This window comes from Amblyomma mixtum, chromosome 2 (assembly GCF_055824585.1).
Source record: "Amblyomma mixtum isolate Tamu chromosome 2, ASM5582458v1, whole genome shotgun sequence".
Classification (NCBI taxonomy): domain Eukaryota; kingdom Metazoa; phylum Arthropoda; class Arachnida; order Ixodida; family Ixodidae; genus Amblyomma; species Amblyomma mixtum.
Genome location: NC_143013.1, coordinates 38,770,346 through 38,793,012, shown reverse-complemented (window position 1 = coordinate 38,793,012; position 22,667 = coordinate 38,770,346). Strand labels below are relative to the sequence as shown.

The window sequence follows — 22,667 nt, the reverse complement described above, 5'->3', positions numbered from 1 at the left end:
GTCAGAAACCATCCCTGAGCCGTTCTGTTCCGTTTCGCATGTTTTGAGGCCCGTGAATTTCATTTATACATTTGTAATAAAGAGAAGAAAACATATCCAACCTGTTTGCAGTGTAATTACTTGGACCGCACGGGGCTGTTCGAGCGAAAAGGTGATCAATAAATCAATTGTTCTCGCCTCTTCTAGTCGGCAGCTTAACTACAATCCTTTTAGAGTGCAAAATGCTTGCAAGTGGATCATTATTCATCACAGGTGCTCTCATACACTACCTAAATATGCAATCTGTGCAATCTGGCTGTGACATTTACGCTTTTAATCGAAATCTTCGGGATCCGAGTTACCCTTAGGCCGATATAGCAATACCTGCATGAAAAAGAGGTGCCTAACATTTTATTAAAAGAACAGCAGGTTAGTGAGAACGGTGCATTTTTTCTCGTAAGCCAACGTATACCGGTCACGTTCTAAATTATTTATACTGCGTAGATTTTTATTAGGTGAAGAAACTTGCGTGCCGCTTGGGACATTTTTCACACCCTCTTCTACATAGTGCCACTGATATAAACTTTCCTTACGTCATCTCATTATAGCACATATGTTGTACGAACCTAACTGCACTCACCACTGATTCAAGGTACCTGTATTGAGCTGCTGGTAGTATTACACGTTGTGCACAGGATTCACTCGGAGAAATTTATCCGATGATAATAATTCAGTGCGCTCATTAGGGGCGTGTGGAAGGATTCACAGGCAATTAAAACTTTCTATTTAAAGTCTACACTTGCTTTTAACACAGTATAACAGGCGAGGGGAAGTAAGGAGACATGACATTTGTTTGGCTTATAAATATCATCATGTAATAATCAATTGTTGTTAAAAATGATGCATGTCTAAGTTGTGTTTTCGAACCTTTATCCACCTCTTTTCTCAAGACACCACAATGGGAAAACTAATTAGGAGTTCTCCCCTGTAAGCAACTTCACTAGGGAGCAATCAACTGAACCAAACCAGCGGAGGCCATGACAATCCAGATAACAATCTTGACTTCGCCAAAATCTCAATATTTAGGTCCTGAGAAAATTAAATGAATAAATAAATAAACCAGTCAATAAATAAATAAATAAATAAATCAACTATCAGCAATTGATAGATCGATCAACCAACCAATCAAACAATCAGCCAGTCAATCAATCAATCAGTCAATCAATTGGCCGCGCGGTTGGTCCGTCAGTCAGTCAATCATATCGTACTGAATACCGACCTCTACATGTATTATTTAGGAAGAGCATCGGTTGAAGTCAGCCTGTAAGAAATTAGAGGTATAAATTGATTGCAGTACTAATTTCTCATTATTCAACGCCACAAATTAAAGAAAAAACATTCCGCTATGCTTTTCTTCCTTTCGATGACTGTTGGCTATGGAAAACAATCCCTCTTCTCTCCTTCGGGGACTGTTAGCTTTCTTCGCCCACGCACGCACACACACACACGCGCGCACGCACGCACGCACACACGCACACACACGCGCACACACACACGCACACGCACACACCACACACACACACGCACGCACGCACACGCACGCACGCACGCACGCACACACGCACGCACACACGCACACTCTCTCTCTCTCACACGCACACACAAACACGCGCGCGCGTGCGTGTGTGTGTACGTGCGCGTGTGCGTGCGTGTTCTTTTTCGCATGCTTCAAACAGAAAGCAGCGTTCCCAGCATAAGTTTGTCTTATTCTTTTCCCCTTCTAGCAGGATGCGGCCGGATGATGAAAGGATCGAACGGGGCCATGATCCACAACGACTACGGGTGATGACATCGGGTCGCGCGCATCACTTATGCACGAGGCTGGGGAGATGAGGAGACGTGCTGCTGTGCGAGAAGTCCTGCCGAATGGCGCGTGCTATCTCGCAGCGGATGCCGAGGAAGACTCCCCCCCCCATCGGCTGCCGGAGAAGAAGATGGATGCGCGACTCTGCGCCTGAGTCAGGGACGGGGCTCGACCTGTGCCGTTACTATGGCCGTGAAGGAGCCCTGTACGGCGGCTGTATCCTCCATCGTAGAACTTGGAGAGGGCCCACAGAGCTCGAGAAGTCGACCGTTGTAGGACAGGTGAGAGCGCAGTGAGCCTTTTCTACTTTTAACGAGGTTAATATTTTGTCAGACACAGAGAAAAGGGAGCAGTAAGAAATAGGAGCACTCAGAGCTTCGAAAACTTGAGCCGAGGTTTTAAAGCCGCCGTTTGTACAGAAAAAACGAACTGGAAGGGAAAGCACAGTTAGTGCTGGAGCCCTGGAACTCATGTCGTACATAGATTACATTGTAGAGGTGGCAATGCAGTACTAGCAGAGAAAAATTGTCCCCTCTGTTTTAAAAGTTTTTCTCGGGAGCAGTTCTACTTCTCTCTCAGAAGTAGCGGAATGTTTGATATTATTTCATGCTTTTCAGAGACATCTGATTACTGCATTCCCAATGGGGCTTTATGCGAGTCTTCAACAAATCATTTGCCAGGCGCGTGCCTAAGCGAGTTGTGCACGGTTAGTTCCTATCACGATCGTCAATGGCAATGTGCGTTATAACGAAAGAAAGGAGAAGCATTTACTGCTATTCAGGAAAATAAATCTTCTCACACCAAGCGCGTGTACATTTTAAAAGCAACAAGTTCACTGCAGTGCCGTTAGGAAAGAGCCATTCGCGCGAGGCATAATTGCCATCACTCTGAGTTTAGCGGGACGGAAAAGGTGAGTATCTCGAACAGAATACACATAGAATAAGACGAAAAGCGACCCTTGAAAAATGCAGAAAGCCAGAGCAACCACATCCTCCCACGCGCGCACAGCAGAGACGCATGCAGACCAGAGAACATTACTGGTACCCACCCAACTTGCTCTTCCACTCGCGCCACAACACTAGCTGCAGCGGATATCATCCTAATTAGTGATTCACGACCACGCCGCGGCAAAGTGCGGCCGCGGGGTCCCCGCACAACGCAACAGGCTTCATTCATGCCGGAGCCACCGCAGCGGCTTATTGCTCGGGCCAAACGAGCCGCCATAGTTCGCCATTGCAGAGCTCGTTGTGCGCACCACGGCCAGGCAGGAGACAATCCCACCCTGCGCGGTGGAACAAACGGCCGAGTAGGCCGATAAGGGGCCCCTGCGAAAGGGGAGCCGGAGGGCCGGATGGGCAGAGTGGGAAGGCAGAGAGGGAATGAACGCGCAACTTCGATTGGACCACTGCGCAGGCGCCAGCTTGGTGGGCGAAGGGAAGAAGAAGCGCGTACTGCCTGCCCCTGAAGAACAAAGCGTGCGAGTGGGCAGAAGATTCAAGGGATGAGGACAAGAAGCGTATCTCCACTATTGCGCGTGTGCGCTGGCCAGCAGCGAAATCGGCCGGTTCTCGATCAACGCAGGACGGAATGCCACCGCTAATGCGAGACGCTGATGCTGTTGATGCTACCGCTACTTCCACAGTCCCATTTATCCATTTATTTTTTTATCTTTTTGCCTCATCTTTCCTTACTTTCACAACACACCTCCTCCCGTCCTGGATCCATCTCTCTGTCTCCCGAGAGAAGAGCGGTGTAAGTGCGTGCGTGCCTGTGCCAAGATCTTTCCTCGGCCGTCTTATCGGCCGTTTCGGCGAGACGCTCTCAGACTGCGGCAACTGCCGGGGACACCTGTGCTCAATTGCGTGCTCCTTCTTTAACGCTGATCTCCTTTTCCGCTCGTTCTTACTCGCGCCGCTGCTCTCTGGGCTCTTCTCATTGGCCGCGAAACGAATGAAAGCGCAACTCGTCGTGGCCGGGTCGTTCTTTATTTACCTTCCTTTTCTCTCCCGGTGTATACGGCGCGGCAGCAGCGGAAAGCGAATGGACCCAATCCCGCGCCGCGCACGCCCTCTGGTAGCGCGTTCGCTACAGAGAGGCGCGCTCCTCACTCGTTTTCCCGCGAATGGATATACACCGGGCGTCTTTATCTACCTCGATCTGGCTCCAGACGCAGCACACTGCCGGCTGCGTCTCTCTCTGCCCCACACTTCGCCACGCTATCTCGTCTCGCGTCAGAAAAAAATAAAATGATAAAGTCCTTTTCTTCTCCCCACTCAGCCTTTCCCAGCTTTGCCCCCAAGGTGCTCCCCTCTCTACGTGCGCCTTGCTTGCCTGCATCTCTTGTTTGCTGGTCTTTTCTTACCCCCCCCCCCCCTCCTCCCCCTTCCCCGTTCACCCCCGTCGGTCCCCATCTGTGCGTGGCGCGGGCTCCAACATTTCTCTTCCGAAACGCCTACATACCCACTCAGCATCTTCACCTTCCGCAATGCGGGCCCTGATTTAAACATGGAGGGGGGCTTCCTATCCATGGACGGCGATGCCGCTGCCGCGCCTCGTTTCTCTTGGTTTGTTCAAATTAGCGGACGCCTCGAAAGCGGCGGCTGGCCGCTCGTCCGTTGGCGCGCGATGCAGATTTATGCATGAAGCGCATTTGCCTCGTGAGTGTGCGCGCGCGCGCGAAAACGCGAGGGGAAAGGTTTCCCCATGAGCGGGTGGGCGTTCTGCGCTCCTGCAGCTCTCGAGCCTACACTGCGGCTGTTTGCACTGAATTGTGGGATGGTTGCTGTTGCTGCTGCACCTAGGAACGCTGGGACCGCTAGGAAGACTCGGCTAAGTAAAACAAGGCGGTGGAATTGACGTCCGTGAAGCACTGCCTCGTCTTGCTTTGACTTCGGCACAATAATGGCCGCAGTGGCAATACCTTCGCGCTCCTTACTCTAGGGAAATTGGCGGCGAAAGTCGGTCTCGCTAAAATCCGCGCATGTGTTGCGAATCAAGAAGAAAAAAAAAACGTTGGCCAGACAGCAAGTTGAATGGGAAAAGCTATTCGCACACTTTAACTCTTGGAGATCAAGAGGTGCCTTAGGTTCCTAGCTTTAAAAAATGTGTTGGGCCCTGTGCCGGTCTCAACGAACGTTCCCTACAAGTGGACGAACTTAGTGACCTCCGCTGGGATCAGCTGACGCCAGATTTAGCTTGCACAATACTGCGCACTCCAAGGAAGATGAAGTACTTAAAGGTCCTCACTGAACCCTGGCCAATCCCCCGTCGTGGATATGTGCCATGCCACCAAGGCAACATCAACAACAACAAATAAAGATGCGCCGCCATGGTGCCTCTGTGGTCATAGTGGTTATGGAGCCCTCCACTACGGCGTCCCTCAAAGAGTGATTCGCTTTCGGTTGTTAAACGCCTCTAAACTAAACCTCTATAAATATGCACAACAGCAACATATAAGTATGCGAGTTCAGTAGCGTAGAGTACACTGCCGCAGTGCACTGAGTCAGAGACATGTGTCGAGCTTAACAAAGCTTACACTAGCCTCAGCGCTTCAGGCGCAATGGTTTTACACATATGGGCCACTCACCAAACATTCAAATCTAACAGACGAACCACCGAACTTCATAACCACCAAATTTAGTTGTTTATCACTTTTTGTTTTACTGCATACCACCTTGCTAGAGCGCTCGAGGCTGGTTTGGTGTTCTTAAACTAAACTGAACCAATCCAGGATATTCATTTCGAAACGGAAGTGCTCATATTAGAGAACGCAGATAGCCCACTTAAAACGTAGGGGAAGAAATGTGAAGATTTTTCATGTATAGCGCTTCATGGAAATCAAGGGCCGCGTATAACCAGCTTGGTAACCCTTTAAATAACTGATGCCAACCAATCACATATTGCACTTCAGGGCTGCTAGCGTTGAGAATTGCAGCTTTTTCGAGTGTATGAAAAATTTATGAAAGGAACTTTTATGCGGAAACCAATGATAAAGCAATCTTTGAGCATGCTAGAGTTTTTTGTTTTTTTTTTTGCACTATGCCAAAAACTAAAACTACCAAAATTCGCTACGTATACATACAAGCACGAGCATACAAAACATGGATTGGTTTATGTACCAACCCGCGGAAGATCAATACAAATTCAAGCTTTTTGCGCCAAAGTTGCGAAGTCTTGCGCGTCATTCTATTTCGCGTTCTCTCGTTGAATAAAGGTTTTGACGTGGCTGTTATACACTGCAATGACCACGTACAAACGTTCTCATGCCATAACCCTACAATCACTTCTCGACCTCTTGAGGCACAATGACTTTTCCCGCATAAACGCAAACTCACATTTAAACCCGTTCCGTGCAATCGCACAAACTGTTTCTATTCAGAGGCCGCACTTCTTTACCCACATTCCTCCAGATTTATTATGCAGCCCAAGCATCATTGGTTGCCCGTGACTTCAAGGCCGCTGTTTTGCAAGCAGCCTTATTCGCGGATCAAATGGGAGGCTAAAGAATGACGAAGAGGCAAAATAATAAATTAAAAAAAACGCTGAAAATTTCCGCCCTGTAACTATGTTTTTTTGTCGAACATTGAACCTCTGTAGGTGTGAGTGCATATGCTTTCTTCAGTCATACCTTACATGCCCCGACCTCCCTTTGATCTAAGTAATTAAGGACTTCGCTTTTTTCAACTGATGGTATGCGCTCCATTGTCGATTTGTACGCATTAAAACAATGTCGAGTAGAATAGTCTTTGAGATAAAGCGCGGTGCAATAGCTCAATTAGCGAGAATTATTTCAGTTTCCAAGGTTTCCTAAAGCCATGAAAGTATATGTGGAATAAAAGAAGAGACTATTAATTGTATAAAGAGAAACGCCGGAGTTGTTGAGGTTGTCGCCTTATTGAAGTTAAATGACAAGAACAAAAATCTATTAAGTGTATGTCCTCGTTCGCAGCAATAATCATTTTCAAACGAGAATATTACCGGCGGGTAATTAGGAGCAAAGATTTCGACAGAGATCGGCGCGTTATCGCAACCTCGCTGGATGTAATTATTGGACGCATGGATAGAACATCCATTCTGGTTCTCCTCTTGAGATTAAAAGGACTTTGAATACTTTTTAATGTCGTGATACGTGTTCGTGATGGCAGGCGGGTGAACTTCGGGCGGCCCAATAATGAACAAAAGGAAGAAGAATGAAGTAGGTCAGCGAGGAGCTAGCGAGAGCAACAATAACGAAAGCAGTTGTGACGTCAGCGACAAAGTTCTTTCGCCTGCAGCACGTGCCTTGGAAGGACATTAGGCTCTGGCTCTTTCTCTGCTATAGGAGAAGAAGTATGAATGGTGAGCTATACGTGTATGGAGCGGAAGGCTGTCTATTTGAAGATACAATACTGAGCGACACTTTTATAGCTCAATAAATGCCTGGAGGAACAACTTCATGATTGCGAACTCGATGCCACAGCCATTAGAATTCATTTGCGAAACTTCATTGATATGAAAGACACTATCTTGTCCGGCCAGTAACTGAAACAACGGCAATTTTTTTCTGCTTAATACACTGTAAGAGTGCTGTTTGAATTCGTTTGCCTGCCAACCATAACCATCGCAATGTAGAACACTCTGCAGCACTCTAGTAGAACACTGCTGCAGAACACCCTGCTTGCATTCATGTGAGCAGATGAGAGCGACAATCTTTTCGGTACTTATTAGCCTCTATTTTTCTCCAATGTTTCTCACCGGTGCATTCAGATTTCAACAAAGTAGGCGACCAGTTGTTTAAAAAGTATATCCATCACTATGCCAGGCCGTACCAGCACGGTGCAGTCCTGCGAATGATACGAACCATCGATCCACCTGTAATATATGCGCGGTGCCCCAGAAACGAGGACAGCCATTTCAATCAGCCAAAAGCGTTCCTATACCTCTGAGTATACTTGGTACGAATTCATGTTGAGCCCGCAACAGAAGTGGATCGATAATATTTTATTTCCCGGTCGATACAGTCGCTATTCAGATATTGTCCCACCCGCAGAAGCTGATATATTTTTTTTCGCGCACCATTCTACAGCCTGCAATTTTTTTACTTCGGTAGCCAGCGCCGAAAACAAGTCCTTTGTCTTTGCTACCGCCGGGAAAGTAAGTGCAGTCGTTTCAACGGCAGAGTTTGGACTCCGAACACAAGGAGAGTGGCTTTCGTAGAACTGGCTATTCCCGTAGCCCGCAGTACGTAGGCGTTGCAGCAGTTCGATCGCTTCCTTTGTCACTGTCATCAGATTTCTCGAAGCTGTAACAATTATTTTCTAATTAAGAACTCTCAGTATAAAGGACTCCTTTGTGCTTTTAATTCTCCCATTCCATATTCTTTCCTCGCGGTTTTTTCGGACGTATTTGTTGTTAATTTTTGAACACGGGCATCACTGTTCGGTGTTTGTCGCAAACGCAGTGCTTATCTGTGTCCGCCTTCTGCGGGAACCGAACACGAACACTTATGCCCCAGGGCAGTGCCAACTCTCCTGACGTCAAGGCGACGTGTGTGGAACAAGACAAAAAGAGGCTTCGTTCCCATCGCAATGTGCCAAGTTCATTGGCGTGGGGCGCATTGACCACGGCCGTCCGCTCTGTTCGCCTCTGGGGCTCATCTGCTGCGCCGAGCGATTCCCGCTATTAATCCCAGGGTGCGTCGGAGACACGTCGTTACGGCGGCTGCACAAAGAACTTGATGGGAACGACACTTCGGGGACGCGGATCGGCAAGACCCAGCGATGCCATTGGCAAAGCGACGTCGTTGCCGGACCCGACCCTTCGCGACGCCGTGGTGGCAGAACTCGCGATCCATGAAGAAGCGCGTAGACTTGGCGCCTTGGCGCTGCAGTCGTCGTGGGTGGCGGGCGGGATTGAGTATGGGGCGCGGCTAAAGACGTTCGTGTTGGGGATGCAACTACCGCAGTTGAGTCGAAAGCCCGGATCTAGCTTAATTGGACGAACAGAATTAGGGACGCACTTCCCGATTTGTCCGGATTATTTAAATGAGGGAAGCGTGTGCGGTAATGCGTTGAAATGAGCTTTGATCTGGGAAAACATCCGCCTCCTGTTTGCGTAGCGGAGCCTTTTCATACGGGCAAAAGCACTAGGACTAAGGGTAATCTTTGCGGAGCTGACACCAAGAGTAAATGGGCGAACATGTGGGTGAAACAGGCAGGCATTTATTGAAAGTAAGCCGAGATGTAGCGTTCGGCAGCAATAGGGATGTGTTCTCGACATTAAAAGCTCAGTTCCGAAAACCCGTTCAGTACGATCAACGAAGACTGCAGTAGAAAAATGGTAACAGCTTTTTGTGTACTCACAAGGTTTGAAATAGGTGGGAATCGACATTTACTTTTGCTCAGTATCAACCTTAAAGAAAGCAAATCATAGATAGATGGAGGTTGAATTCTGCTGCTATTTTCATTCTTTTGGCTCAGAATTAGATTAGCGCTACAGGTTACCACAGAAAGGATTCTAAATGCGTCTACAAGGCGTCGTACAAAGCATGATGAGGTCGTATACGTTAGCTATACTACTTTTGGTGCTAGAAAGGCTCTTTCAGTGTCGCAAGTATTGATCCAAAACGACCGTTAGAAATTAGAAGAGAAATTTTAATGAAAGTAGAGATAAAATAATCTGAAAGTATACACCTGCATGAGTTTTTAAAAAGCAGCACTGCTCGGTGTACAACAGTGCAGCGATAAAGAGGACGAAACGAGTGTGCTAACGGATGTTTATAACACACCGTGAAACGGAAGTCTCTAGTGATCAGTCCAAAGACACTACGCAGCGCAGAAAACGCACGAACCTGGAGTTTTTGACGGATATGTCACCTGGCAATGCTTCATAAAAGCATTGCCCCCGTTTTTCGTGCTTCAATGGCGAAAACAGTGGACGCCCTCTTCGCACTCTTATTTATTTTTTGCTATCCTCATTAGCTTTGCTGAGGATGAATTCAACGTGAGTTTTCCAGCTAAGGTTAGAAGTGCTATGAATGCCTAGATACTTGTATGATGCAACAGATCAGAGAGCAACGTTGTTAAGATAATTTGTATGTAAGCTATACTCACTTTAACGTAACGTGACCCGATCTGGACATGCCACCACGCTTTCACAGCATTCAGCAACCAGCTGTCTTATCCAGGATTGAAGGCTCCCTCACCATGTTGCTCGTGTTTACGCCAAAATCAAGAGGCGACCTTGGCATTAAAGCCTTCTTGAAGCGCCCGTCGAAAGAAGCGGAATCGTAATTTCCTGTTCGCTTGCTACAATGTCAAAAACGTCCTCGTACGAAGAGAGGAGACAAAAACGAACGCCCCACTCCATTCTTTTACACTCTTCGCGCCATCGCAGCAGCAGAAAATTCATTCGGCAGCAAAAATCATTACTCCTTTTTCTTTGCCGCTTTCGCGCATGTTCGTGCGATTGCAGAGGCGTGGTTACGTACTCTGAATTCTCGCTTTGTTAGATGCGAAACAAATGGCTCGGCCAATCAGCAGAACAATAAAAACCAGACGCAGATGCCGGAGGAGGTGTTTAGAACTTATTTGATGCAAATAGGCTGCTTTCGATTGTTGTATGTATAATTTTTTGTTTTCCTTTTGTTTTCGTGACGTTCGGCACCGAAGCGGCAGCACGCTAACGACCGGCAGGCTCAAGTGATACTCGGAAATCACGCGAAGGGGGGACCTAGAGATCGTTGGGCGGGATGACGGCGGAACACGCGTGTTTGCAGCGCCTACGAGGATGCCACGAAGACCTAGTGAACTGTTGTGGAGGCGTAGTGGGGGCGTTTTTAGTGCAAGAAATACGTTTGTGCTTATGAAAAGGCTGGTTTAAGCAATTTATTTTGAAACGAGTGATCCTTTTAACCTTTGAACCTCATCTGCAATTGTCTGCTACGCCTAATACGTTCAATTTACTCTGAATGGAAACCGATTATTTTTTCTTCTATATTCACTCACCAGCAGCATTGAGAGGAACGGCTTAGTAAAAGGAACAAAACCGCAGTTGCGGTTCATCGGGAACTGAATATTTGGTTCGCAGTGCACATTATACGCAGGCCTATGTCTCATTCAAAACAAAATGATCGGTTTACAATTCAAATAATTAAACCATACGTTGTCCTTGTTTCATAATGCACGACAGTGTGTCGTCAATGTCCCTTAATCTAGTTTCGCTCTTATGCTGTTCGCTTTTCTCTGGTAAGCTTTCGTAGTTCTCCTTGCTAACCCAATAGCGCCTCTTCCTACAATGCCGCTGTGAGCACTATACAACTAAGCCGTTACTTCCTGAATGTTATGTAACAGAGTCATTTCCATACCGGACCATATTCCCTTGTTAGACGTTTTCTGCTCTCGCTTGGTGATTTCTTCATAAAAATTTATTTATTTATTTATTTATTTATTTATTTATTTATTTATTTATTTATTTATTTATTTATTTATTGTACCCTCAGGGCCCGAAGGCATTACAGAGGGGAGTGGGAATACATAAAAATTTTCAGTCTAAACAGCAACAACAAGAGAAAACAAAAATAAACCAGGAATACATGACAAATTGAAAACACAGGAAGGCAATAAGGTTAGAATGCAGTAGGGATATATTAAAACAGTGTGTAGACAGTGAAAGGCAATTTTTATACAGTAATAAACGACACATACTCAGAAAGAAACATTAAGGACTTGACGAAATGCATTGTTATCAGAAATACCTGCGATGTCGTGGGGAAGGTGATTCCAGCTGGCACAAGTTCGAGGTATGAATGAGTCATGAAAACATTTGGTGTGACAAGATGGGATTCCAACTTTATGACGGTGATCGACGCGTGCTGATATGTAACATGGTCTTGACAGTAACTTAGGATTGAGAAAGCTGTTGTGGTAAATTTTATGAAAAAGACACAATGAGGCTATTGATCTGCGGTGGGAAAGAAGTGGTAGGGACAAACTTGATTTCATGGCGGTTACACTGCTTGTTCGGTGATAATTAGAAAGAATGAAACGGCATGCGCGGTTCTGCACAGCTTCCAAATCTGAAACAAGTTGCAAGTTATCTCTTTATTTCAGGATCAGCACTGCCCTGTGTGTTTTCGTTTCGCAGCGTGCACGTCGGTTTTAACGAGGCTCTGAAATAGTCAGTTTTTTTTCCCAGGCTTCATATCGCTCGACGTAAATATTGAAAGTGTTTCTGGCTCTAAATCTAGATCGTTCAAGCCAGCTCAAGTTAGAAGATCGTTTTTGACGTCCCACTCACAAGGCGGAAAGAAATTTCATTTAGAAACTCAGATCACGGAAATCCACAATGGAAATACGTGTGCGAAGCCTCGTGTGCCCTCTGGGAATCTATTGCGCGGCATTGTAGATTTAATCAAAACTGTTACGACCGGGACCTTATTCTGTGCAAGAAAAAAAAAATTTAAGAACGGAGGGGAGGGGGGGTGGGGGGCATGGAATAGGCTTCCGCGACGTGAACTTGCAAACTATAGCACAACCAACTTCTTGGGCAACGCGAAAGCCGATCGTTCAAGCGCTCTCACTAGACCGGATCCTCACGCCAGCCATGCGGAAACTGAAATCTTGCTTCCACGTGTAGACCTTTCGGCGGCTTCCAGTTCCCCCATTCTGAACGCCTGCGGCAGTTTACTCGTCGTATGACTGGCCGGGCGAGTGTATCAGTGCGCGAGGGTGTCAACGTAGAAAACAAGACTTGCAGCCTTCAGAAGCTCCTTGCAGGAGTGCGTCGAGGCTCGTAATAGGATGTGCGGATGCGCACGACGTCCCAGCTAGGACGCAGTTTTCCCCCTGTGTGTAGCTTCCCCAACATCCCCCTTCTGAACGAACAGGAACCGCGACCGAGCGGAGCGGTATGCAACGCGGAAACACCAGCGTCATCTGCTGGTTCTTTCTGTTCTTCGCGCTACATGTTTTCCTGGCGTTCTATGTTTTCATTTCTCTCTTTTTCTAGGAGGGGGTCTGGGCGGCAACGTGGTGTGGCGAACTGTTTGGCCGTTGTTTTTACTAAGCGGCTAAGGCCATTCACAAACGGGGAAGAATAATAGGGAAAGCACGATAGAGCGGGGAACTGGAGGAGCAAGGGGGAGAACTGGGTGAGGGGAGGAGATTGTTCTCTATAGAACTGTTGCTACTGCGGCGCGATCAATAATTTGTCGTCCTAATGATTCGCGACTCGGGTTTGTTTCCTTTTCTGGTCCCCCGCCGTCGCCTGAATGGGACGGGAAAGAAGTCGGCGATGAAAAAAATACATATATAAACAGCTACGCGATAAAAGAGCCGGTCATTATTGTTTCGAACGCTTTCCTTTCCTTTTTAGGCAACCCCGTGTTCTTTGCCGGTTCCCAGACGTTTCTGTCGCTACCTTGTCTGAAGTGTGCACGGGCCATTATTTTTCGATTACCTTTTCTCGTTTCGTTTTACTTTTGTGCAGCCCCGATGATGTCTTGTCGTCGGCAAGTGCTTCTGGAAGTTATGAAAACTAACTGCCTGCTGCGATCGCGCTGCGTGTAACTTAGTCCGCTATATGGATGTCGATCAAAATGTTTGCTTAAGGCATCTGAAAATCGGGAGTGGCGATGTTTTTTCGTCTTCCACGTGTTTCCGGTTGGTGCGGTATGTGGTGCCTGTTACGACAGCGCTTCGAAAGGATACCTTCTTGTGCGACGAGTGGCGCATCTGCGTTGTCACAGAGAGGACTGGGGTCTCAAAATAGCAAGGCAATATCGTAACACGAGCTTAAAACTCGATGCCCTCTTCAACGGTAATAGCGTGACAAAATAAAATAAGAATCTTCTGTGTCCAATTTTCTCTGGCCCCCGGCACTATCAATTAAGGCGAGTTTCTTCCAGGCCCTTTTTTGTGTTGAAATCTGGAGCGCCGATGTATTCTTTTCTTTGCTTGAGCGTACGCTGAAGACACGTAATTTCCTTTTGTTTTGTTTTCTTTTTTCTTCTCCATGCGTCGCATGTCGCCCTCTTGAATTACTACTTTCGAACACACAACTTTCTCCAGCGTCTGATGCGGTCCTATAAGCGCCAACGTTGCAAATTCTGTCGTGAGATGAAGCGCATCTGACTTGACAGATGCGCTGACGACCATCATCAACAGCCTAACAGTGCCCATTGCAGTACAAAAGCCTTCGCATGTTTCTCCAATTAACGCTGCCCTGTCCCAGCTGCGGCCACTTTATCCCCGCAGACAGAGACAGACGGACGGACGGACGGACGGACGGTCGGTCGGTCGGTCGGTCGGTCGGACGGACGAACGGTTGGATGGACAGGCGCGAATAGTAGTCTCCATTAAGAAACTGAGTTCTTATTCTGGTTTGGAGCCCATATCTGGCGCTTGTTGTCATCAGGATATTGATATTTAAAGCAGCGGCATATTTTGCGACAAATTTCCGCGGCATAATTTCGCTCTGTGTATTTTTTTCTGATCATCCAATTTGTCACTGCGTTGGTGGTGGTTGTAGTGGTGGCGTGAACAGTGGAGGCGATGTACGCGTTCCCGGTTTCACGTGATTGATGATAACTATAATGACGACAAGAACGACCTCTACGGTCGCTTCAAAGAAAGCTTACAGACAGCATTGTTCATCCTTCGGGAAAAAAGTTCCAACAGACTGTCGGCTGAAAAAAACTAGGGGTCACTGAGGCGACCCGCATTGGGAGAAGGAAAAAGCATTGACGCCTCCTCGGCATTGGTGGCCTCTCTTCGCCTCTCTTTATTATTTTCTTTTTGCTTGTTTATTACTTTAACTACTGCATTAGCGTAGTTAGCTTATGCTGTAATTAAATATTAATTTTTCGCTGTGATTATACCTTCTTTTTTTTTATCTCAGTCAACCATTTTGGTTTTTCAAATTTGGTGCCGTGGTTGCTTCCCCGTCTGCTTACTATATCCCCGTCCAACCTATTCAGCCGTCCAATAATTTTTGCTGATATTTGATTAGCTAATTAATCTATGTCAATGGAACTTATTGTTCGATTAACCGTCACTCATCAAATACATTTCAATTCATTTCAAACTTTAGTTTCACTATTTTGCCTGTTTTTGCACTATTTTGCCGTCCATGGCTGTTTTCCAGTCCACTCACTTTATCGACGTCTGCGCTATTTTGACGTTCTTTCGACAGTTTTGGCTCTAATAATTAACTAATCAACCTATCGACATAATTTTTTTTTTTTGCGCAGCATCCTCACATCATCCTCTTTTGATTACAACCACTCGTTTGATGCTACGTCTTCTGAGAACGTCACAACTGCTGCGGACACGTTTCGCGGACACTTTTTGCGGGCATGTTTTGGTGACACGAGCCCGCCGACATAGCCTAGAAATACTTTCGCATTAATAAGGATTTTCTTTCATCAGCACGAGCTCTTTTTCCTGCCTCTAGTGTGCGGAAAGAGACGCACTTCGGGCGGCTATAGCCTTCTGCACAAACACTGCAAATATGTTAAAGAAAGAAAAAAATCAGAACCATATGTATTTGTCTCCGGTCTGGCATTCGCTGCAGTGCTCGTGGCTTTCGCAATGGCTTTCAGACAACAAGGCTTTTCTGGTCAGCTTGTCTCCGTGGGCTCCGCGTCCGTGCCCGGAGAGCTAAGGATTTCGCCGATGCTACGCACGCACAATGCGGGCGGTCTTTTATGTGCGCTCAAGAACGCGCTGTTGGCTCTCCTTGTTAGCGGCGATGGAGATGAAGAGAAAAAAGAGAACGGTCACTTGTCGCACTCCGGGTCAGCTTTCCTCGAGAACAAAGAACTGCCGCGAGATGTATCGAGAGGAAGGCGGGATGGCCCACTCTATTCGTGGTCTCCAGGGCTGTCTGCTGTGGCGCGATTCGCGTGTCATTTTTAGGCTGATTTTCTCCGCTTTGAGCTTAGCCGCATATGTGACAAGTCTCTGATACAGCGCCCCGAGGCAGTAGAAAGAAGAGGACGAAATAGTGGATTGCGAGCATGATCCTGTGAGCCCTACTGACATTTTTCTATAATAAGGAAGAGTAATGGACAGCTATATACTTGGCTTGCATTTTACTTCGGGTCGCACACAGATTGCAACATAGCGGAAAGGGAAAAAAAGCTTTCTTTTTCGATTGTGTGAGCGCACACAGAGTCTATCAGAAAGGCGTAAGCGACTTGGGAGGAGTTCGAACCTGCCTCGAGGCTCTCCTCTGAGTGTCGCCGGTTACTATGAAAATATATCGACTAAGTAGAACAGATGTTTTTTTCCTGTTTTACCTTCGAGGTGATCTGAAACTCTCGAGCAAAACAAGCTCGGCGGTGCAAGCTCGGAAAGCATTGATCTCATCCCCGAAATGGCCTGGAAATTTTTTACAAAAGCTGCTGGCCGTTCTAAAGTTATTTCGTCCATCGTGGGCAAATGCAGACAAAAAAAAAGAACTAGGCTTTTGATCGAACGCTAAGGTTAGAAGCCTGTTGAAAACTCGAGGTTTCGTGTTTTTAACGTCGAAAGATAAGTCTCAGAAAGCACGAAAGATAATGAATGTTTGAAAGGTGCTCTCACCTGCCATAACAGTATAAACTCATATACTTCTAGTGACCGCAGTGCCTTCTGCTTTCATTCAAAGTACAGAACCTCGAAATCAGTTAAGTCATAACACTTTGGCGAGAAACGCGTGCAGTAAGGGTACAGTAAGCAGATCCGTCAGACGTAATAACGACTGAAATTATTATTTAGTGACAGGCAACTGTACAAGGATGTACCTAACTCCGCCTGACCTTCTCCTCGTTGCTCCCCTCAGCCGGCAGACGCCGCAATAATTTCGCTTCTTATCTTAATTATATGCGCCTCCTAGCAAAATAAAAGCAGCTAAGCTGCAATGCCGGCTCGCGGCCTGGTGGAGAATTAAGCCCTTAACCAGGTCACGCTGACCCACTGCTCCAGATTCGGAACAGAGCCCCGGTCCAGCCTCAGCGCCTGCCTTGCTTCCCGAATGGTTGCCCTGAACACAGTAATGCGGGGTGTCACAAATTCTGGTAATTACTTCCTCGCAAATTTGTCTGCGCTGTATAGTTCTTGCAATCTCTGGTGAGTTTTCGCTGCACGAAACACTGCACCGAAGTTTTTTTTTTTTTGTTGCGTTCCTGTAGCTTTTGTGCATACTTTTTTACTATGTATGCCTCGAGGCACAAAATGTGGTCGAACCACTGTTTTTTTTTCCGTATATGTTTCTTAGCAAAAACTGCGCTCTCTATATGCGTTCGCCTCACATTGGCTCCTAACGTGCGCCTGAGTTGCCTGTAAAATATCTGGGTGCTCCAGTTTCACGGCGTAGAGAATGCGTCATATGACATCGTGTAGTTCTTACAGTGATAATTCTTGAACATCTACGCACATCAGAAAGGGACAAGCTGTTATGGTTAAATATCACTTACTGAGGGAATTATATATTATCCTTCATATTATAGCTCATTACCTTACTGTCAGTGATTGCAGTAATTACGTGCTATCGTCTGTAATGTTCAGATATGTCGATCTTCTTACTCTGTGGGCTTCGGTAAAAATTTCTTCCCTCACTATGACCACTTTTTTTTTTTTAGCGCGATTGGAGGCACGTAATAGCATGAGCAAAAGCAAGAGATCGTGTCCTGAACTTTGCCGCTGTGCATGGGGGCACCACTTGATGAAGTGCTCATGGTGTCCAGACCAGCCCAGTGCGCCGGCCTCGATACGAGGAGTATTTTACCAGGCGGCGCCCCAATGCAGAGCGGCAAAGTTTGAAGCGCAAGTGGTGGGGTACTGACATTTGCTCACGATAGTACGCTATTACAATGCCGCCGCGGTGGCTCAGTGGTTATAGTGCTCGACTGCCTACCCGAAAGGCGCAGGTTCGATTCCGGCCGCGGTGGTTGAATTTCGATGGAGGTGAAATTCTAGAGGCCCGTGTACTGTGCGATGTCAGTGTACGTTAAAGAACCCCGGGTGGTCGAAATTTCCGGAGCCCTTCACTACGGCGTCTCTCATGGCCTGAGTCGCTTTGGGACGTCAAACCCCCATAAACCATAAACCAGTACGCTATTATGAAACTGTTGCGCATTTCTTCAAAAACGTGTTACCCCCTTGCGTAGATTGTCTAATTAGATGTCACGCAGCACTAAGCCGCCTACTTTTTTGAGAAAAACAAAATAAATGATTGCAGAAAGGTGATTCAAATCAGGGGCAGGTCATTAATTTCTGCAATTTTAAATCTGATGGCTTTGGACGCTGGTGTTCTGTCTTTCTCGTTTTAGGATCTGGACTGAGGGCGCTCGCTGGCGAAGGGCAGTCGAGAAAGCAGATTCGTTGAGTGGACATTTTGTGTGAGCCGAGCCGGAAAAAAAAATGTCCATTAAGTGCAGTCGTTGGTGGTGGTTGGGCTGTTGTTTCGTAAAATATCAAACGAGGAAAAAAAAACATTGGTGTCAAGGCCATTTTATTAAATGCAGAAATGGAGTGCATTCAATCGAAAATTCTACTGTTCTTTCGTTTCTTTTTTTTCTTGCGTGCATGTTTTCAAGGCAAACTCGACGCTTCGGTGCATCGTCAAGTGTGTAGTTTATGGCGGCTGCGAAACGTATGAGAGCAACTGCCAGGAAATTCTTCTGAACATGGAACTTATCCGAGTAGCAGCAAGTGACATTTCTTCTTGGTAACCGCTAGCATTTTTTGTGTAAGAGCGTTTTGGGACGGACCGGCTGGGACTAAAATTTCTTTAAACGCTGTGGCATGTGGTCATTGCCAGTGTGTGAGCGCACCTAAACTTCAGTACCAGAGTGAAGATTTCCAGCACCGCTGCAGGCGACTAAGGAGAAGTGAAAATTGTCGTATTTCAAGCATAGCTCAAGATTTTTGGACCATAATAACGGTGCTGTGTTTTGAAACGCCAAAAAATAAATTTCATCACAAACCGGGAAATTCAGTGACGAATAATAAACAAAGAAGCAAAATTGCCATTGCTCTACAAACAAAGCTTTCGGTCAGTGTCATCGAATTCATTTCTTTTTTCAGTTCTACTACATATTGTGTGATTTCTGTCACTTTTTTAACTAATTAAGGCAGGTGGTAATTATTATTGCGTCACATTCGTGATTGTCAATGTCGTAAGTACCTTGTGAAATCCCTCTAGCTTATTCTTTTTCTCATACTTCTTTCCTCTGCAACAGTTTTTCACTCTTATCTTTTTTTTTCAGAAGCAGCGCAGCAGGATGTCGGTTACGCGCAAAAAAGGAAAATTAAATTAAATTCGTCAGCTACGCTTCCTTTGACCTTTATTTCCTTTTTTTTTTTGATACCGATTGGTTAAGCTTTGCCGCATAAAGACTCAACGAGTGGCAAAGCGCACTTTACAATAGCCGGTGTTTTTATTTTATGGGCAATATCTGTGGCAGGGCACAAAATTTCTAGTGTGTTTTGTAGAAAAATTATAACACACTGGAAATTTTGTGCCCTGCCACAGATATTGCCCATAAAATAAAAAACGCCAGCTATTGTAAAGTGCGCTTTGCCACTCATTGAGGCTTTATGCGGCAAAGCTTAATCCATCGGTAGTTTGTAGAAAAATTATAAGCTCGGCTGCTGACCCGAAAGACGCGGGTTCGATCCCGGCCGCGGCGGTTGAATTTCTTTGGAGGAGAAATGCTAGAGGCCCGTATGTACTGTGCGATGTCAGTGCACGTTAAAGAACCACAGGTGGTCGAAATTTCCGGAGCCCTCCACTACGGCGTCTCTCATAGCCTTAGTCGCTTTGGGACGTTAAACCCCATAAACCAACCAACCAACCGGAAAAATTATTAAAAAAAACGGTTGCTTTCTAAGATCGTCGCATCTTCTGTCTTCTCACAAGTAATAGCAGGTCTGCGCCTGGCGCACACGCCTCTTCATGACAGAACGTAAGGTTTGAGGTATACAGGGTGTGTAACCTCAAACTGTACACAATTTTAAGAGTCGGCGTTTTGAGTTAGAAGAGCGCTTTTTCGGCATGACATTCTCAGTGGTGTACTAACTCAGAATAAAGCTAAGACATGCTAACTAGCATGCTGGTTAACTAATAGTGAACAGCTAACTTTTTAAATATTAGTTAGGGCTACTGTTAGGCTCCTTAATTATTGTGATCCGTGTAGCCCGCCGTCACTAATATCTATATCAGTTTTTAGAATTACTAAAACCTGGTTACCCTCGGTGCTGTGGCCTAAAAAAATTTATCTACATCGCGCCAAAATACAAGCGTTTTGGACAAGCTTGCAGGCAAAGCAGCCTCTGCAGTGCACGTAACTCGTCGAAATAGCCAAAATTTGTTGGACCACACAACCAAGGGTAACCGCGTTTTCAAAACTATAAAAATTAATATTGATACTACCTGCAGAGGGCTACACTCCTCTCAATAGTCAAGGGCCTAATCAGTAATAATCAAAAGTTATCTATTCAGTATTAGTTAACCAACCTGCTAGTTAGCACGTATTAGCAATAATCTGATGAGCTACACCGTTGACAGTGCTGTGCCGAAAAAAGCACTCTTCAAAGAGAAAAAGCCTACTTTAAAAAATTGCGTAAAGTCTTAAGTGAAACACCTTGTTTATTAATGAACGATGCCATGCTGGCTCCGCGTTCAAGAAAAAAAAAGTATTAACGCTTGAGTAACCTTGGAACCAAGCAATTTGTTTAATCTTACTAGGGGCAGCCTACAAGTATAAAGTAACGTCACCAAATGCGGCATGTCGATGTATTCACGTCCCAAAGCAGTGCGAATGGTATGTTATTTATTCACCTATCAACTGTGTCATTGAGAAAGCGGGAACTGGGCAGAGCGACCGATTTGCCCCGCATATTTTTATGACAAAGCTTATCTGATAAACAACACACAAGAGTGAAAGTCTTGGCATCCAAGTAGCAAGAAAGAGAAATGGCTCCACTCCATGAGCGCTTCGCGATCGATGTGAGCCGCGAGTTTAAGAAATTCGCTGGTTTCTCATTCAGCTTATTCTGCTGTGACAGACGGTCATTGTGACTGTGAATTTGCGTGTCATAGTGTCTACAGAACTCAGTACTTAATATATTTAGTGGCAAACAAGACGAGAAAACTTCAGTGCGATTCTAGCTATAATAGGCACGATACGAATGAGTGCTCTTGTCCTAAGTACTTGTAATTTTGACTAATTGATAGATAGAGGAGTTCTCAGATCTTTGAAGCGAAATCCTGTAAAGAGAAGAAGAACGTCCCGCCGTCTGAGTGCGAAGGAATGAAATGAACACGCTATTCTTGCGTAACTTAACGAGGTAGCCGTCATTACCTCACTGTCATGCAGTTTGTTTTTGACTTATAATTTTTTTTTTCAGAGTGTCAACAGGTTGGCGCTATTTTCGCGACAGTTAGATTACCTGTGACAGAGGTTGTAACAACAGAGGCAGTGCAGACTACTGGCATCTTCCGCTTCAATTTTACTAAAACCAAATTTACTTTTCTTTGCTACGATTAGTTTTATTCCTTTCGTTGAGCTTCGGTACGATCTAGACATCAAAGCCAATCTTTCCATTACGCTCTGGACATTTCTTTAGGAAACTGTCGGCCATGCCTGTTGCTATCAAAGTGCCAGCAGCCGTCGCAGGCCACTCCTGCTGGCGTCGCACCGCCATGACATATCATCCCACTCGCGTTCCGTTTTCTCGGGCTCAGGCGGTGCACTCACCGATCTGCGGAACGTCGTACTGCCTGGCTCCCCGCGGAGACCTGACGGACTGCTGTGCCTTCGAGGAGGCTCCGGCGTCGGCGTGCGCCACTTCGCCGGGCGCTTCGGGGTTGCCGGCCTTGGAGCCGGCTTTGGGTGCAGAGCCCGTCGACGAGGAGGAACCAGGGCCCAGGGAGGACCCTGCCTTGGCCATGGCTACGGGGCCCGCCCTCGCCTGGCGCTGTAGCAGCGCCGCCGGCCTCCACCACAGCGCCTGGCGCATGGTCGACGGCGAGCCGATCCTGGCCGCCTCGCAACTGCACAGCCACAGGGCTCCCAGGAGCATCAAGCAGAGACGCATGGCGAGTATCCGTTCAGCAAACGGCGACGCAAGCACAGTTTTCAAAGACGCGAATTCCCCGCTGCAGCGACAGGTGGCCAAGTCCGGTTCAGTCCGGTTGAGGACGTCGACGCCCGGTTGTGCACCGTCCGTCACAAACGCTGTCTCCCTCTTGCCGCCCGGCGGTGTTGGTGTCTTCCTCGCTGGTACAGAATCCTCGTGCTCGCCACCGGCTGAAGAAGAGCGCGATCGTCGAACGGGACGGCCGACTGTGGTAGCGGAGAGAGGGGGGCGGTGTGACAAACAAAAGAAAGACAGGCGCAGCCGGAGGCTAGTTAGGCGGCAGCGCGCTCAGCCGCAGCGCCCCGAGGCAGCATAGGGTAGCCGAACGGCTCCGGCGCGACGAGCATGGTGGCGGTGGGGTAGTCGGTTTCCCGCTCTCGAGTATTTGGGAGGGACAGCACACACACTGCTCGCGGAGCGACACACGCGGTGTGTGGTCGGCTGCGGCGCGGCTATTTCATTCTGGCTCGCGCCTACACACGGGGAGAGAGGTACCGGGCGCCCTAAGTCCTCTGTGCCTTTCTCCCGCGCGCGCCGAGGGGGCGGTCGGCGGTTGCGAGCCGCGCGCTCAACGCATGCGCGCGCCCGTCCACTGGCAAATGGGAGCCCCCGGCGCCGATGACGTCCGCAGCGGCGAGCACGCGGACTTACTGCTCCCCTGCCGGGAGATGTTCGTTTTTTTGTTTCCCTTTTCCTTTTCTCCCTTTGCTCCCTCTTCT

General features: G+C 47.0%; 1 protein-coding gene across 1 annotated transcript in view; it reads right to left on the bottom strand.

The window, feature by feature from the left end:
* jeb (low-density lipoprotein receptor domain-containing jelly belly protein) overlaps positions 1–22,461 on the bottom strand; it is a 163,127-nt gene extending 140,666 nt beyond the window's left edge. Inside the window, exon 1 of the mRNA XM_089571205.1 lies at positions 21,567–22,461. Coding sequence (XP_089427331.1) covers positions 21,567–21,906 — 340 coding nt within the window. The 5' untranslated portion in view covers positions 21,907–22,461. The remainder of the gene's footprint in view (positions 1–21,566) is intronic.
* Positions 22,462–22,667: the final 206 nt, after the last annotated feature.